The following is a 15,824-nucleotide window of genomic DNA, read 5'->3' on the forward strand; positions in this document are numbered from 1 at the left end:
CTTGACTTTCTACTAGGAATTCCCTTCAGGTTACTATAAATGCCACAGGCATACACAGCTGCTTGGGTACTCACAGCTGTGAATATAATCATGCAGATTATTTCCTTCTCTTTGGAGGGGTTAAAGTGAGTAATGTAACTGTTGAGATCTCCTCTTCAAAAGTTCAGTATCATCTCTGATTATTGGTGGGAGAGTGTTAGAAATTGGTGAATTCCTTGGTTGTATTCTGCGGTGGTTGCTTTCTTTATTTTCCAAGTATTAAGCTGCTTTTTACTCTTTACATTGTTGTAATAATAAGATTTGTTCCTTGCTCAGCATTGATATCTTTTTCACGATGGTGCTACCCCTTAATGAACAGTGCTCTGCTAAATGCAAGTGCTCTCTGTCCAATGCTTGCCTTTGGTTCCAGTGCTTGTCTTTGGTTCCAATGGAGCATGCTTGCTTTCTTCCTTGTTTTTTAATGAGGGAATACTCAGAACTTGGTATTTATTGACCCACTGTTGCTATTCTCCTGATTAGCAAAAGCAAACAGAAGAAATTTCATCTTGGATGATAAACTACAGGTTGTGATCTAGTTGAGTGCATGATGATGCATATCTGCATCTCTTTAGTACTGCTCTTGCTGTACTTGCTCTAACAAGAGCTCTAACTCTACTTTCGGGAGAGCTGTCAATCACACTCCTTTCTTTGAGAGAAAGAGTTTTAACAGCAGCTATGTTTTGCTATCAAAGTGGAAAATGTGGTAGTTACTAACATTGGATTTATGGAAATTAGACTCCTACATCCACCAACTCAATTTAAAACGATGACTTTTGCTTGCATCAATTAATCCTTGAGCTGCAGGAGCATCTTCCCATTGTGCTACTCTAGATTAGTTTTTGTGGTTATTTTAAGGTCTTCTCATTTGGCGTTTTCATCTTGACGAGGTCAATGGCCAAAGATCCCAGTTTAATGGCTGGTTATTTACAGTGTAAATGGATCTTCCTCATTCCTTATATGAACAATGTAATCAGTTACTGGAACATCAGAGGATGATTTTTTTCTCTTTGGACAGCTGTGATTTTTTTTCAATTCACTAGGCCTGTATCAGTGAATATTCAAAGACACGGCAGAACTCTATCGGGTTACATCAGTCAGTGAGCACTGTATCTTTTCTAAGACATTATTTCTTTTGGATGATACCCTTTCCTAGTTACAAGGTGGTTTCTTAGACATTTTTCGTTCTCCGTACTTAAATGATTCTTCTGTCATTTGGTTTCCATTTCTGGATTTGATATGAGCTTCTCAGGAAAACTCTTCAGTGTCAACATAGCAGCACTTTCTCAAGTTGCTTTTGCTGTGGAAGTTCTCAGAGTTGCTGGGAGTCTGCTAACTTACTGTAGCAATGTGACTTTACTTGATCTGTTTTGGGGACTGGTACAGTTTGGCACACATCTGTAAGATGAGGTACCTGCTTGAAGCAGTCTTTGAGCCCAGAGCTCACTGCTGACAGAAAGCAAGCTGTGTGTCAGCAGTCTATAGTTTGCACCTACGAGGAGTAGCTGTAGGGCTTTCCTGCCCCTTGGTACCTCAGCTGTTTCACAGTAAGCAGATTATTGTCAAGATTGTCCTCAGTATCACAGGCAGAAAAACTTTTAGGTAAACCTTTTGACTTTGCTTTCTTGATCCTGTGGAACCGGAGAAAGCTATCTTAATCCCTTCTTCTCTTTTCCACCATCTCCAAAGCTTACTGCTTGAGTTTATGAAGAAACTGTTCCAGTAAGCTATCTGCCTGGAACAATAGGGTACAGTGTTTTTACTTCTCATTGGAATGGGCATTTGCAAAAGAAAGGCTGTTTGTTTTCCATTGCTGTGTAATTCAAGTATCTAACTGTCTTTCTGCAATGTTCAATTGTTAGATCCCATTACAAGCATGCAAAGTTAGATCTGATTTTGATGACCAGGATACATTGTGGCCACAGCTGAATTTACACAGGTAGTTCCTTCAGAGAAGCAATGTGAGTTAAGTTGACCTTTATTACATACGAAAAGGCAAAGAGTAGAGCCTGGTTCTCCCTAAGTAAGTTGCTAAAGGAAAGAGGCATTCAGTGCAGGAGTAATTTTGCAACGCAGGTGTTGAAGTGACCTTGGATATCGTAACTGGGCATTTTGAACTTAGTTGTGGATAGTAGCTTCTTTGGTATGACTTTCAGAAGTGTAGAAAGACTGTAAAATACCTGCTTTTGATTATCTGCTGCATACGTGTGCTTGCACACCTGTATGGGATGACAAAGAATATAATAAGTTTTCCACGAGGGAATTCAAGAAGGAAGTGTGTACAAGCACTTGTCCTGTTTTTCCCCTCCATATCTCTGTGTGAAACTGTAACTCTTCAAACTTGCTGGTCATTATTACAATATTGACCAATCCCTGCAGTAATTAGGATGCTGATTTGGAAGTGTTGTATGACTGTCCTTATGTCTCCTGTTTGTTTTTTTTAGTTGGCAAGACGTGGAATGAAAGTGGCTCTAATCAGTCGGTCAAAAGAAAAGTTGGACCAAGTTGCTGGTGAAATAAGTGAGTTGAAAACTTCTTCCTTACATTTCACATATGTGCTTATAATTAAAATAAATGTTAATAATATGTTAATTTCTTACAGGCTGATATGTACGACTCTAGTTAAAAAATAAAAAGCTTGTTTTTGTCCACAGCACAAATATTACAGACATAAATGATAAAGGCCTTGCTAAATAACTTTGCAGATGTTCTTTTTTATCTTCCGGGGACAGTAGGTTTTATTTCTGGTGATGAGGCACTGGAACAGGTTCTAACCCAAGCCATTTTGTGGCAGGGTTCTATGAATATGTACTTCTAAAACTGTTAGTGTTGCATAAGAACTGCCTGCCAAGTCAGACTGAAATACCACTGATTGTCGTGATAGGCATCTCGAAAGGTAATGAGGAGAGAAACATGTAGCCATTCCTTCACCCGAATATTACCTCAGCTTGAAGCAAGTATGATTTCATGGGTTTCAACCACAAAGGTGTTTTCTTTGTTCCTTATGTTATTCACTATATAACAAAGCATACAGATTTACTGTGAGTATGAGTGGTTGTTTCCCTCCTGCTCCTCTAATTTCATTTTGTTTTGGATAAACTACTCAAAGATCATTGTAAAGAGCTGGGAGCAACATTAGGGTAACAAATGTTCGTAGTCATGGGAATGTGGGGAATGAGTTACAGTGCAAGTTTAAGAGCCTATGCTAGGGACTGTTTCTTTAGTAAGCATCTAGTAAATGGCTATATATAAGAAAAAGAGAGTAACTTCAGTTTTCCTATCACAAATGTAAAATCGATACTTGTATGGGGTCAGTTAGTTTCCTTATGTCTCTTGCAAACAAATGATTTTCCAACTAGAGCAAAGTATAACCATAATGCAGAAAAATTCCTACTGTAATCTACATCTCTTTTATTAAGGCAGATTTAATATGAGTTTATTAGTTTATGCATAGTATGTCAAGATAAAAGGAGAAATGTAGCTTTGTGTGTAGAGCTGTTTGATAAGCAGGAGTGGGAGTTGTGTGCTATAAAGCATGTTTCTCAGTATAATGATGTTGGATAATGAAGGCTTTAAGATCCTTCTTCTGTGTTACTTATTTTGCTTAGACTTTCCTAAAATGGTTTGTGTATATAATACAGGTAACTGTAAGAGCTGCTCTCTTTCAGAGGTCATAACAGACTTAAGCCAAAATAATACAGTTAAAACTTCCATTGAATTTGCTAGTGGCACCACTTTACTATGAAATGTAATCTAGAAGTATACACAAACCGTCTTGTACTGTTGTACTGGACTGCTTAGTCTAATGATAACTTAATCACTAAAGGGCTTCAGCTTGCTTATTGATGACTATTTTACTAGTTTGCTGAGAAAAATGGGGCATACAGTTCTCTTTAAATTAGTTTAAATGTCACTGTATGTAACTTTAATGTTCACTGTAAGACAGCAGGTGAAACTGTTTTCTAGAGAGAAAAATCTTTGTGTGTATATTTAGATGGTAAAGAGCATCCTTATTAGAACTGAGATGGCATCAGATCGTACCTTCTAGTTTGGAAGTAATTGTCCCTGCTTGTTAGTATCCTTCATTTAAGAATGTCACTGCAGTGTCCGATCATACCTCCTTTACACTAATCTTGTCAACGCATCAGCAGAGTAAATCGGCTGTACGGATACCACTGCTTGGGTAACCTGTGTGAGTACTGAAGCTTACTGCTAATACTGAAGTTGGAGCTACAGTCTATTTGGTGGTCAACTGCAGCAGCTGGGTAATAGCTTGCTGCGTATGTGGGCACGCAGTTGTGTTTCTTACTGCGCTGTATACAGGTATCTTCCTAAGTAAAAACTGAATTGCTGGAAGTTATCTACAAATATCTTGTTCAAGAAACAAATGCTTTCTTAAGCGTGAAGTGACAAGCTTTCTGAAAATGGTCATAACCCTTTCTGAACCAGTCTGGAAATCTCTTTCTCCCTGGAACTTGATCATGATGCTGACAAGACAGATAAATCTACTGCTTTGAGCTTTCAACGCCAAAATGATGGCTGCTGAGAGAGTTCTTCAGATGGGGGGGAGGGGAAAGTACATCTACTCTTGTAGAGCTGCCTGTAATACATAATTACTGTTAGGCCTCACCCAAACATTTTTCTGCTTTCTCTCCTAAATGATTCTGAAATGAGATGACTCATATTGGGTTTTCAGAACATTCTTTTGACAACACTGAGCTACTGAAATGTATACCTTGTTCATTGTAGCATATGCTAAAGGATTAGGATAGTCTGTATAATCAAGCAAATCAGAATAGTGCTTTCAAATCCTAGTAGGCTTTAGCTGTACAGCAGTTTCTTGTACCCAGGCTCATGATGTGGTCTCTGCAGTCTGTTCAGATGTTGCCACGTGTAAGATGGGCATGTATGGCTTTTTCTTTCTTTTCTTTTTTTTTCATTTTTCTTTTTTGAAAGAATCATTGTGGATTTGCAAGCAGAAAAACTTCAGTTATTGCACTGTTGCCAGCAGGTTTGTAGGTATGTTCTGAGCAGACTTGGGAAGAGCTCCAAAGGAACTCACTTTTTAGGGGTTGAAATGTGAAGGATATAATGAAAACCAGACTAGTGAGGAGAACGCTGTTAAGAGTTTTCCTTTATGGAAATCTGTCAAAAGGAGAATTTGGTCTTATTGTACATTGTTAGCTGGTGGCTGACTAGGACAGGCAGTAGTGTTGTGCATGAGCTGTGAGGAGGGAAGAAACAAGCAACTCGTTGGCAGTCTGTCTCTAATACTATTCAGCAATTACTGTCCAAAACATTATTGGTTTTGTTCCTGAAGTCACTGATCTTTAGAATTGTCTTGATTCTGCTACGTATGATACTGCAAAACCTTCTGTTAACATTAAAATCTGCACTTGATGACTATTTACTTAGCACATAGTGTTTTTCAAGTTGTTTAACTGTCTTGAACTACGCTGTGATCCCATATACTTGAGCTGCATCATAAATTGAGAGCTTTCATCTTCAGACATGGGATCTGTCATGTTCACACCACCCTTTGGTGTGCTGCAAGTATGCACAAGTAAGGAATGGGATGTGGTGCTGAAACCTGAAACATTTCTTAGGCAGATGGCTCTCACTGCTTTTTTTCCTGCTTTCTTGGTAACAAAATTGAGTGATGCTCTGAAGCAGGCTTGATGCTGAGAACTTTGCTCATGCCTGAAGTGTTGCTGTGGTCTCTTGATGCAAATGGCCAGTGACCTGCCATGGCAAATCTGTCCTCTGCAGGATTTCTTCCAGACAGTACCTCAGATATAGGTACCCCGGAGTACTTTTCCACATGATCTCTGCCCTGTCACTTGAGTTTCCTTCCCCTACCCTTGTACATCTTACCCACCAGCTCTGAGATGCAAGGAAGAACATTTGTACTTTAATAAGGGAGGCTGTGGAGCAGGCATACTTGATCTGAGGAAGGGGACATCATCTTACTTTCCCCGCATGGGGATTGACAAGGTTCACTTTCTTGATCTTAACTTGAAGGCTGACTGTGTCTGGCAGTTATTCTGACCTTTTGTGATCTACTTCAAGGTAAATTAATGTTTGCAGCCTTCCATCATTTGAGTTGGCTTTGGCTTGACATACTGTATCCTCCTGTGTTTCTTGGACTTGACAAAATTGCTTCAAATATTTTTAACTTGTTTTAATGCACTAGTCAAAGATACCATAGATATAACATTTAACATGTTGTAGCATAAGAATCTTTGATTCAGAATGAACTTTTGGGCTTTATCTTGGGAGGAAGTTTCGTTGCGATGGAGTGAAAGCAGTTTCCCATGGGTTTGCCTTGAATGGGATCAGATGCTTACTAAAGGAGCAGTTGTTAGGCAGCGTAAAAAGCTGAAGGAGGATTCAAGCCAAAGTTGTTATTAATTTGTCATTAAATAAAATGGATGAACCCTGAATACAATTGGCATATCGTGAAAAGTTAGAGTGGTCAAGAAGGGAGCTTCTTTTTCATTGTCTTTGGTTTTTCTTTCATAACAAAGCATTGTGCTTCTGCATTTTCTCTCACCAGGCCCTCTTTTTTCTATGCACTTTTTTTTTTTTTTTTTTCCTCAGTGAAACTTTGCAAATATGGCATATCAGTGGGGGAAAGCTCATGTTTCCTTTAATGCACAGAAACTTAATGACTGTTTCTACTAAATAACTGTTGTTTGTTACGTACACTTTTGTGGATTCCAAAAAGTAGAGCTCTTATGCTGTTAGTCACCTTGCAAACACAACAGTTCCAATATATTGCTTATCACTTTCAGCATAATATAAACCTAGTATTACATGGAAAATAAGGACTAGATTGTCTTCAAGTGCAAGTCTGCATTGCAAATCTGTTTTAAGGCAATTGGTAGAAATCTGATTGCCTGAGAGATGTAAAAATGGGACTTCTAAGAGTCTCTGACCCAAGAAGAGCACTGGATGATCCACACAGTGCTGTCTCCTTCTACATCTTTGCTCCACGAGTAACATTTTTTAGCAAGTTGAATTGCATTACAGCAAGCTCTTTGTGTCTGTCAAAGCTGTAAAAATCTGTAGCTCTGCTTAAGAAGTGCCGATGGTCACTTTTGTGTTTTCCAGGAGTATGCTGTGATGAGGATAACGCTTAATGCCAGTTACTAGCTCACAGAGAAAGGAGGCTCTCTTGGTCTGTTTTTCACTGTGGATTCTTTAGGGAAAAAAAACAAACAAACACAAAAACCATAAATATGAACAATAAGTGATGTTAAGATGGCTCAGCTAATGACTACGTGTGTGCTGTGCTTGCAGCAAACTCTCTTAGCATGTGCCTCACTTCCAGTGCTCAACTGGGCACTATACTGCTTTCTGTATTCTGTGCTATTACTAGGCTACTTAACAGTGTATTTTCCCTTGCAACTAACACTTTGGAGAACCCTGAAGACTGTGCTTTCAACTTACGGGCTCCCAATTACACTATTTTTCAGTGGGTGCCAAACCCAGATGAAACTATGAATCTTAACCAATAATAGTGAATGACTGTGAAGCTGCTGACTCCAATTCATGTAGTGACTGACTCAAATGTCCTGAAGCTGCATTAGGATCAGGGGCAGATTGTTTTGCATCTTGGGGCACATCTCCTGCATTACCCACAGATGCACTGTGGCGAGCTGGATGGCGGGCTGTGTGTGTTGAGCATTGGCCGTGCCTGCAGACATAACGCTGCCAATGGGAAGTGCTGGCACGGCTTGGCTGCGCAGCCCCAGCTGTTTGCATGTGCAGCTGCTTCCAGGCTGTCTGCTGCTGTGCTTTTAGTTAGCTTGTATTTAGGACAAGCTTGATTTAGGAAAGCTTACTGTGTTGAGCATAAAATTTGAGTGAATGGGTTCATTGATTAATCCTATGTGTTGCTAAGAATGTTTTTTCTGACTTGAGAAGTGTATTGTAGAGGCAATAATATATAGCAGTGGTGGAGTCTGAGGAGCAAGCAGAGGCAAGTGTTAATAAAGTGTGTTTCCTTTGTATGTTTTCTAGTAGAAGTACTGTTCACACAAGTTAAAAACTTAGATGTCCCATTTAGCTCGAAGGTTGTGTACTGTGGCTTTAGAGATCCATCTTGTGTTGTCTCTTTCAAAGCTGAAAAGCAAAGAATTGATTTCCATATGTGTACTGGAACTTGAAGCTGTTTAATGCTTTTTTAACATTTTAAACGAGATCTGACATTTCTTACCCATTCTATTATTTTATGTGACCAGATTTTTAAAGTATTTACTGTTTTTGAAGGACATTGTATGCAGATTGTGCAATTAGTGCAGTATATAAGGAATTCCCTGGTAGTGTTGCTTCAGAAGTCAAATGAGAGGAGTCCAAATCTATTCTTTTGTACTTGATCAAACGTGTAAATGCTTATCAAATGTGTTTTAACAGCAAATTATGCTAAATTATAGGTAGGCATCTCATTATGCTATGCAGAAATGGATAGACTACAGTGTTCCTGCACAACAATTTCTGTTTGCACCCAGCTTTGCAGAGCTTTCTTTTAGGTATGGCTTAATTTATTCCTTCGGTGACCAGTGCTCTGCTTCAGGGTTTTATGGAGATATCAGTGACTTATTGTGTGACTTTTGTTTGGATACCTAACTGTTGCTGCATATCTGCTGTCTTTCTGAACACCCACATTCTCTTCCTCTGTGCAACATCCCTCTGGATTAGGGTCAGCAGTGTCTGATGCCCATCTTCTGGTCTAGTCTCACTGCCCCTTTCACAGAAATGGATAGTGTGATCTATCCTTCAAGAGAAGGACTGATAGAGCTGCACAAATAGGACATCTCTTCTGACTCATCCTTTTTGGTATTCAGTATGTTAGTGGACTTGGTAACTGAACCATGAATAAATGCAGGTGGCAAAAGAGCCCAGAGCCTTTGCTCTAGGTCACCTTTTCTCTATCTGTGCTTCTGTGGTCTCATTCCTGAAAGCTGTTGCAGGTTCCTCAAGGATTTTTGTTGTTTCCTCCACCTTCCCCCCAGATAAATGTTCCCATATGCCTTTGGTAATCCTGTATTACATTGTGATGTGATTTATTGTATCCCACTTCAAAACATCTTAGGTCCAAGGTACTGGGAAACTTAGAGCCACAGTTAACAGCGGATTTCTTGCAATCTTAAGTCCGTACAGAATGGTCAGGAAAAGTGAGTAATTCTTATACCTGGCTGATTTTAATAACCTTCTATATGATGCATAGTATCAACAAATTGTACAACAATCTGCTATTGCCTGTCAAAGTATTTAATGGTCCTTCTTGAAGACAGATTCAGTAGACACTTAACATTCTATGTTCTACTTTGGAAGTCCCAAACATGATGCATTCTGCAAATGAGTGGGTCTCTCTTACTAAACCACTAAAATGCAGAGCTGTCTGCAGCCACTCTAGTCTTGAATTCTTCTTCCTATCTGCTCTGTATAGACACAGCACTGAAAAGCAGGAGGTTTTGCTTTCATCTCTCTATTTCTCTCAATTTATCCAATTATTACAGACTGTTTCTAGAGACTAGGTCCCGGATCACTGTGAGTCTTGCCACTGTCATGAAACTGAAAAGATGAGGTCCTTATTTGTGAATGCGATTTAATTGATTTACTCTTAGCCAAATTTTTCTTGGCTGTATGCTGAAGAGTTGAGAGCTATTTTTTCTTCTCCTGCCACTGGTTTGCTTCCTTCTTTGGCTATTCAGAAGCTAAAGACCAAGTGAAACCTCTTCTGTGTTTTTGCAGGCAGTTTCCTTGCCACATCATCAAGATGGCAATATTTCTATTAGGCTCTGAATATAAGCAGATAAGGTGTTTCAGTTCTAGCAAGTGGTTTTAAAGGTACTTTTCTCTGAGCTTGAAATAACTGTAATCCATACCTACTTACAGCATGGGCCTCATGTGCCTTATCCTGAACCTTTCTATTGTAAAGGTGACTGGGTTTGTTTCAACATATGTAGCATAAATTCAGTCTAGCCACTTTGAAAGCAGCAGTGCAAGTACTAATGTTATTTTTTTAGGGACAGTCTCCTCTTGTTTCCCTGTTTCTCTGCAGGATTTGTCACCACAGAACCCATTAACACTGACACTGTCTCTGTCATACTAACAGAGCTGCTTCTCCTGACCACCAGGCTGCTGTCTGCTTTCATTTGCATCAAGGTTCATGAGACCGCTTCTCTGGGAGAACTTTCTTTCAAGCCCAGCTTATTTGGGTGTCAAAACTTCACTTCCTTAGCATTTTTCAGCTTGTTAACCAAGATGTCAGTTTGGTGGGGAGGGAAAGCTACTGCTTTGAGTTACTTAAACTTTCATAACAGTGGCATAGGAGGTAAGCCTTCCTCCAAGGTTCTTTCAAAATTTTTATTAGCCTGTATTTAGGGCATAGATTGCTGTTAGAAACTACTGACTTCCATTTTTCAAATTCCAGTGTTATGCTTGTTTTCTGGTACTCTAGGTGCGAGATGGTGTCACATTGCCTGACTTTTTTCAGTAATAAAGGTCTGCCCCAATTTGCTTAATCATTTAGATGTGTTTAGATTTCCCTGCATAGCAAGACACTGGATGCATTATCTGTAAATTACTCTGTCTGGACTTTGGAGTTGCCTAAAAATAGCTAAGTGTTTGCTTCTCCTAGTGAGGTTGTAACTAACTCTCCTGCAGATGAAAAACCAGGCAAGCTGTGTGTCTTTCCAGATGCTGCTCAGGATGATGCTGGTGTGGTTCCTGCCATGGAGTTCTCCTTTCTCTACCTTTGGTTCTGGGCTGCCCTGGCTTTGTGTGCTTCTGTTCCTGTTTGGGCTGTTTATGGCTTTCAGCTCTGTCACTCTCTCCCTGGAGCAGAACCCCCTCAAATATTGGAGCATTCCTCACTTCTGCTCTTGTTGACTATGGACAGGGTATGTGCAGGTGCTGTTTCCATCGGAAGGTAGAACTGGACCTCTTGGGTTTCATGGACTCTTCAGCAATCTTTGCTCTCATAGTTACCTTGCATTCATAGGTGAACAGTAATGTCACCAATGTGTGGGAGTACAGGTTATTTTCCTTGTCAGCTGTATTATGTTTAAAGTCGCGTGAGAGTATGCAAGTATCCTTTTAATGAACATCCTTAAATTGCTAGTTTACTTTCTGATTTTCATATATCAGACTAAGTCTCCAAAAACATTTTCTTGCCAGAACTTCTACAAACTTTAGTTTTGTGTATAAATGTTGTCTAAAAAGAACTGTTGATATCTGGACACATAGTTAATGCGTTATTTGCAGACTGTGTGTGTATTTATCCTGTTGAAATTTAGCATAGTCAGGATCGGTTAGAGGAAGCTTAAGAGGACTGATGTGGCTCTTGCTTTTGCTGTATCTATCCCACCATTGTTAGCTTGTGAAGTTCATTAAAGTAAGTTTTTTTAAAACTGGAAGAGGCAGGTTCAAATTTTGGAAAACCTAGATAATGTTGCCAGGAAATCTGACATGCAGAGGAAACTGAGAAGGCCAAGATGAAGGCAAGTACATTCTAACATCTTAATGTCCTCTGGCTCAAAGTTGAGGAGTAAGAAAAGTATGTTACCTCTTCAGTGGTGCTACACTGACATGGTTGATATCAACCAGTCCATAGTGACAGGAATGGGGAAGAAAAATATGGTCATGTGAAATGACTGAAAAAGAAGAGATGGCAGTTCATAAATTTAGTGTTGTATAAGGCAATTGTTATGAATCCAGGTACACTGCTTTGAAATTTGATCATTTCCGCTCATGACAGGTTCAAAAACAAAACCACAGCAACTTTGCACGTGGTGGTTTGTTTGTAATACTGCCTTTGTAGGAGGGAGAGGAGGTTCTTCAATATATGTATACCCGGCATGAGATTAAAAAACAATGGTTCAAATGTTGGTCTGACCAGTTTATTACAAATCTTAATCAGGGAGATGGGGAAGGGAAGGCAGGCAATAGAAAAGATAGAAAGAGGCAAGAATCGCATGAAGTGGGGATCGTCACCATCAGGATCCAGCAGCGGTCCTGTTGCAAGATGTTCTGATGGCCCAAGGCAAAAGCGCAGGGTACACAAATGGTGTTGTGGCTGGTGTTAGTTTGGAATGTGCCAAGGAGATCACCCCCACAAGGTTAATCTGGTGTATAACGACTCAGTGAGAACTGGGGCTGCTACTTATTGCCTGCCTAGTTTGGAATCAGCTGCTTTGGTCATCTTGGCAGTGATGTTGTTAGAGCTTTTAATTAGAGTGGTTTCTTTTTGTAGTACCTTCCAGTATGAGCTTGCCTACTGGACTAGCTCGTCATATTTCCAGCAAAACAGCAGGCTGTTTTCAAACCTCTTACTGTAGAGACTCCTTGTGAGTCTGGATGTCAGACACTGAAGACAGTACTCATCACAGGAATCATGAACTTGTGTAAGATGGATTCGTTTATTGATTCTGGGTTGACTTCTCGTAAGGTTGCTTCTTCATGTAATTTCTGCTCAGGCCCTGCTCTGTCCCCCACTGCTGATTCATTCAGCCTTCCCACAGCCATTAAGGTGTTTTGTTAGGGCTTTGTGGTCAGCAACTTACTTCCCCAATGACAGTGTTTGCTGAAGTTCCTACATGCTCTTATCAGACTACAGAGATACTGTTGTGCTTTGTCAGCCTGTTACTAAATTAACAGAAGTCTTGGCTAAGGTAATACGGGCCCTACAAGTTAGCTGGAGAAGTTTGAGTTTAGGCTAAAACCTTTCATTTGTAGGGTCAAGGCTGTTCTCACCTGGGATATTTGGTAAATGAACAGGGAGAAAATTATTGAAACACCAATGTGTCACAACTGAGAAACACAAACAGACCTACTGAGCTACCTTTCCCATCCCTGAGACCATATGGCTTGAGTGATGTCTGACTGCTGCAAAACTATTGATAATGTGATGGATTATATTCAGTCCTTTGCTAAAAAAAGCATTTAAAGTACCAGGTTTGAAGATGAAATATCAGATTCACTTGTCAATAAATCATCGAGAATGCTGGACACGCAGGCACCTATTATCAGATGCTTCAAATGTTCTGGTTGCTGACTGCAAAACATGGTTTCCTCTCCTCCTTCCATTCATTGTGGTCCCTGAGTACTTCAGGGTCTTCAAGCTGGAAGCTCCAATACCAATCTCAGTTTTCTCTTCCTGAATGAAGAGAAGTCCAGTTGCTGCTGGGCAAGCTGGGTTAGAACGTATCCTCCTGCTGCTTTCTCTGCTACACTTTATCTTTTTGGAGATAAGATGAAGTTCTGTTGTCTTTTCTAGCTCAGCTGTTAGAGTGCATCTTAGTCCTGTGTAGGGTGAAGGAAGCTCCCTTTCCCACTGTTCATACAGAGCAGTGCACACCTCTTCTCCCCAGCACCCTGTGCCCTGACTGCTGGTATGAGCTTATGCAGAAGTGACCTAATGCTGTTTGCGTCACTGTTTGACAGAGCCATTTTATCAGATATATCTGCTAGTCTTTTCTCTGGGCAAGCGGCTCATCCCATCTGTTGCAGATCGGGGGCAGAGCATGGGGTTCTCCAAAGTTACATGATGGCTGGCTGCTGACACAGGGTGGAGGGGCAGAGGCAGGCCATTGCATGGAAGCCTGCTGTGGAGGGAAATCTCAGTGCTGGCAGCGAGAACTGCAGTGACAGTGTCCTGGCTGTACCGGGAGACTTCTGTTCTTTGTGTGTTCCACATGTTCTGCTACCTGCCATCAGCCCACAAAAGGTGCTGTGTGTTTTTGTACAGGGCTCTTGCTCAACTGCCTTGCATGTAATGGCATTAGCTATGTTCCAAAGGCTTGAGGAAGGGGTTTTACGTGAGCTGCAGTGTGAGGGCTTCATTTTTTCTATTTAAGATTTTTCTGTCAAAACCCTTCTCAGTATCTCTGTAGTAATTTCAAAAGGTTTAGAGGATAAATCATTAACGATCCTAATGAGGAATGCTTAGTTAAAAGGGTCAAAACAACAGAGCAGATCGGGGAGGGTGGTGTTTGTGCCCTTTAAACAACATGCACGTTGCAAAACATCTGAATGGCTGCGAAGACAGCTGCAGATACTGTACAACAGCTAAAAATGGCATGTGTGTGGATGCGTTCTGCTTTGATTTTGCCTGACTGGTCCCCTCGTACATATTTGATGTGCCTATAATGCTGCCTTTAATTTGGTGTCCTGTAAGAATTTGAATGTGTATGTTAAATATTAGAACAGCTGTGTCTAAAAATAGAATCGTTCCCCTCCCTCCCCCCAGTGTTGAACTTGATTTTCTTCTTCTGACGCGATCACAAGACTGCTGCTGCAGTAGGGGCTTAATGCTATTTACGTCGTCATTTGACATAGCAACATCTCTCCAGGGATTTTCAAACAATGCAGCTGTTCACGAGAGATGAAGGGGCTGAGGGAGGGGAGAGGGAAAAGAGGAGAACTAATCCCATCTGCCATTAGGGATATTGCAGTGGGGGGGTGGGGAGCAGCCCAGCGAGTTCAGGGGATTCATGATTCTGCATGAATGGACGGCAGCATCACAGGAGCTGCGGCTTTCCCTGAATGGCAAAGAGCATCACGGGAAGCGAGCTGCTCCTAATCTTTTTGTGAATGATTCTTTTCCTTTAAATTGACACTACTTTTATGAATGGCCATGGGGGCAAAATGCTGCAAAAGCCTTCTTGGGATGGATGCAGAGCACTTAAGGAATGGGGTGGAATCTGGGTGCAGCAAACTTCTGAAATGCTTCACTGTTAAGCTGCTGTTTCGTCCTTTTGAAGTCCAAGAGGACATTGTACTGATGTTAATTAAGGGTAATTAATTTGGCTTGATGGGAGCAGAATTGTTCCTTCTGTGAGGCGTTTTTAGCACTTCCCTTTTCTGTTTCAAAATGCGGTTGGTTATACGTATTTTTCCCATTCCATTAGGGAAAGAGATAAAAGCACATCAGAACGGTTTAAGAATGATTGAACTTGCAGTTCTCCTCTTGTTCACCCACACGTTCCCTTTATGTTTGAAATACTGAATATTTAAAACATTTTATGGCATCAGAATTGAAAATGGAAATGAGGGGCAATAAAGAATTGGTTTGCTCGATCTGAAGCAACTCACCATTTGCCTTAGGTGGGAAAGTAGCGTCCTTGTCAAGTTGTACTTGGATGCTGTTGTGTGTGTACGTTTCCTGATTTCAGCATTTTTTGCCTTCTGTGCAAATCTGTATAATTTGTTTTCTTGCCATCTTCACGGTCCTTACAAACAAAACGTGCTGAATCTTCAGAGAATTAATGTTCTCACCAGAAGTAGCTTAACATTGCAAACTTCTTGAGCAGGTTGTGTTAAAATTCAAGGATTCCTGTTGAAGAAGCAAAAATGTTTTGGTGTAATATTAGCTACTCAACGTGTTGTTTTACAAAGCCATAACTGACAGATTTGTAGTGTTTGAATGCTAATCCAGCTATTTCCAATTTATTGTTTAACACTTCTCTTTTTCTAGAGGAGAAGTACAAAGTGGAAACAAAAATTATTGTGGCGGACTTTGGAGAGAAAGAAGACATTTACAACAGAATCAAGGCTGGACTGGAAGGCCTGGAGATCGGCGTTCTGGGTTTGTGTTTCATCTCTTTAAATTCTCGCACTGTGTTTTGTCCCAACATGCTTATTGACTTGATCACATTTGGAAGTTGATTGAAAGCAATTCACGAAAGCTGATGGCTTGCCTAACTGAAACTATGTCACTCTGTGCTCAATGTGTTTTCTTTGTATCCTGACGGTATACTGCGTAAGCCACTGCCTGCATG

General features: G+C 40.5%; 1 protein-coding gene across 2 annotated transcripts in view; it reads left to right on the top strand.

The window, feature by feature from the left end:
- Window positions 1-15,824, top strand: part of HSD17B12 (hydroxysteroid 17-beta dehydrogenase 12) — a 70,151-nt gene that overhangs the window by 24,906 nt on the left and 29,421 nt on the right. For both annotated transcript variants that reach the window (XM_015864491.2, XM_085550235.1), the window contains exons 3-4: window positions 2,481-2,556; window positions 15,521-15,631. In XM_015864491.2, the coding sequence (XP_015719977.2) occupies window positions 2,481-2,556; window positions 15,521-15,631 (187 nt within the window). The remainder of the gene's footprint in view (window positions 1-2,480; window positions 2,557-15,520; window positions 15,632-15,824) is intronic.

This window comes from Coturnix japonica, chromosome 5 (assembly GCF_054131305.1).
Source record: "Coturnix japonica strain WE chromosome 5, WE-NBRP24, whole genome shotgun sequence".
In the NCBI taxonomy this organism is placed as follows: Eukaryota; Metazoa; Chordata; class Aves; order Galliformes; family Phasianidae; genus Coturnix; species Coturnix japonica.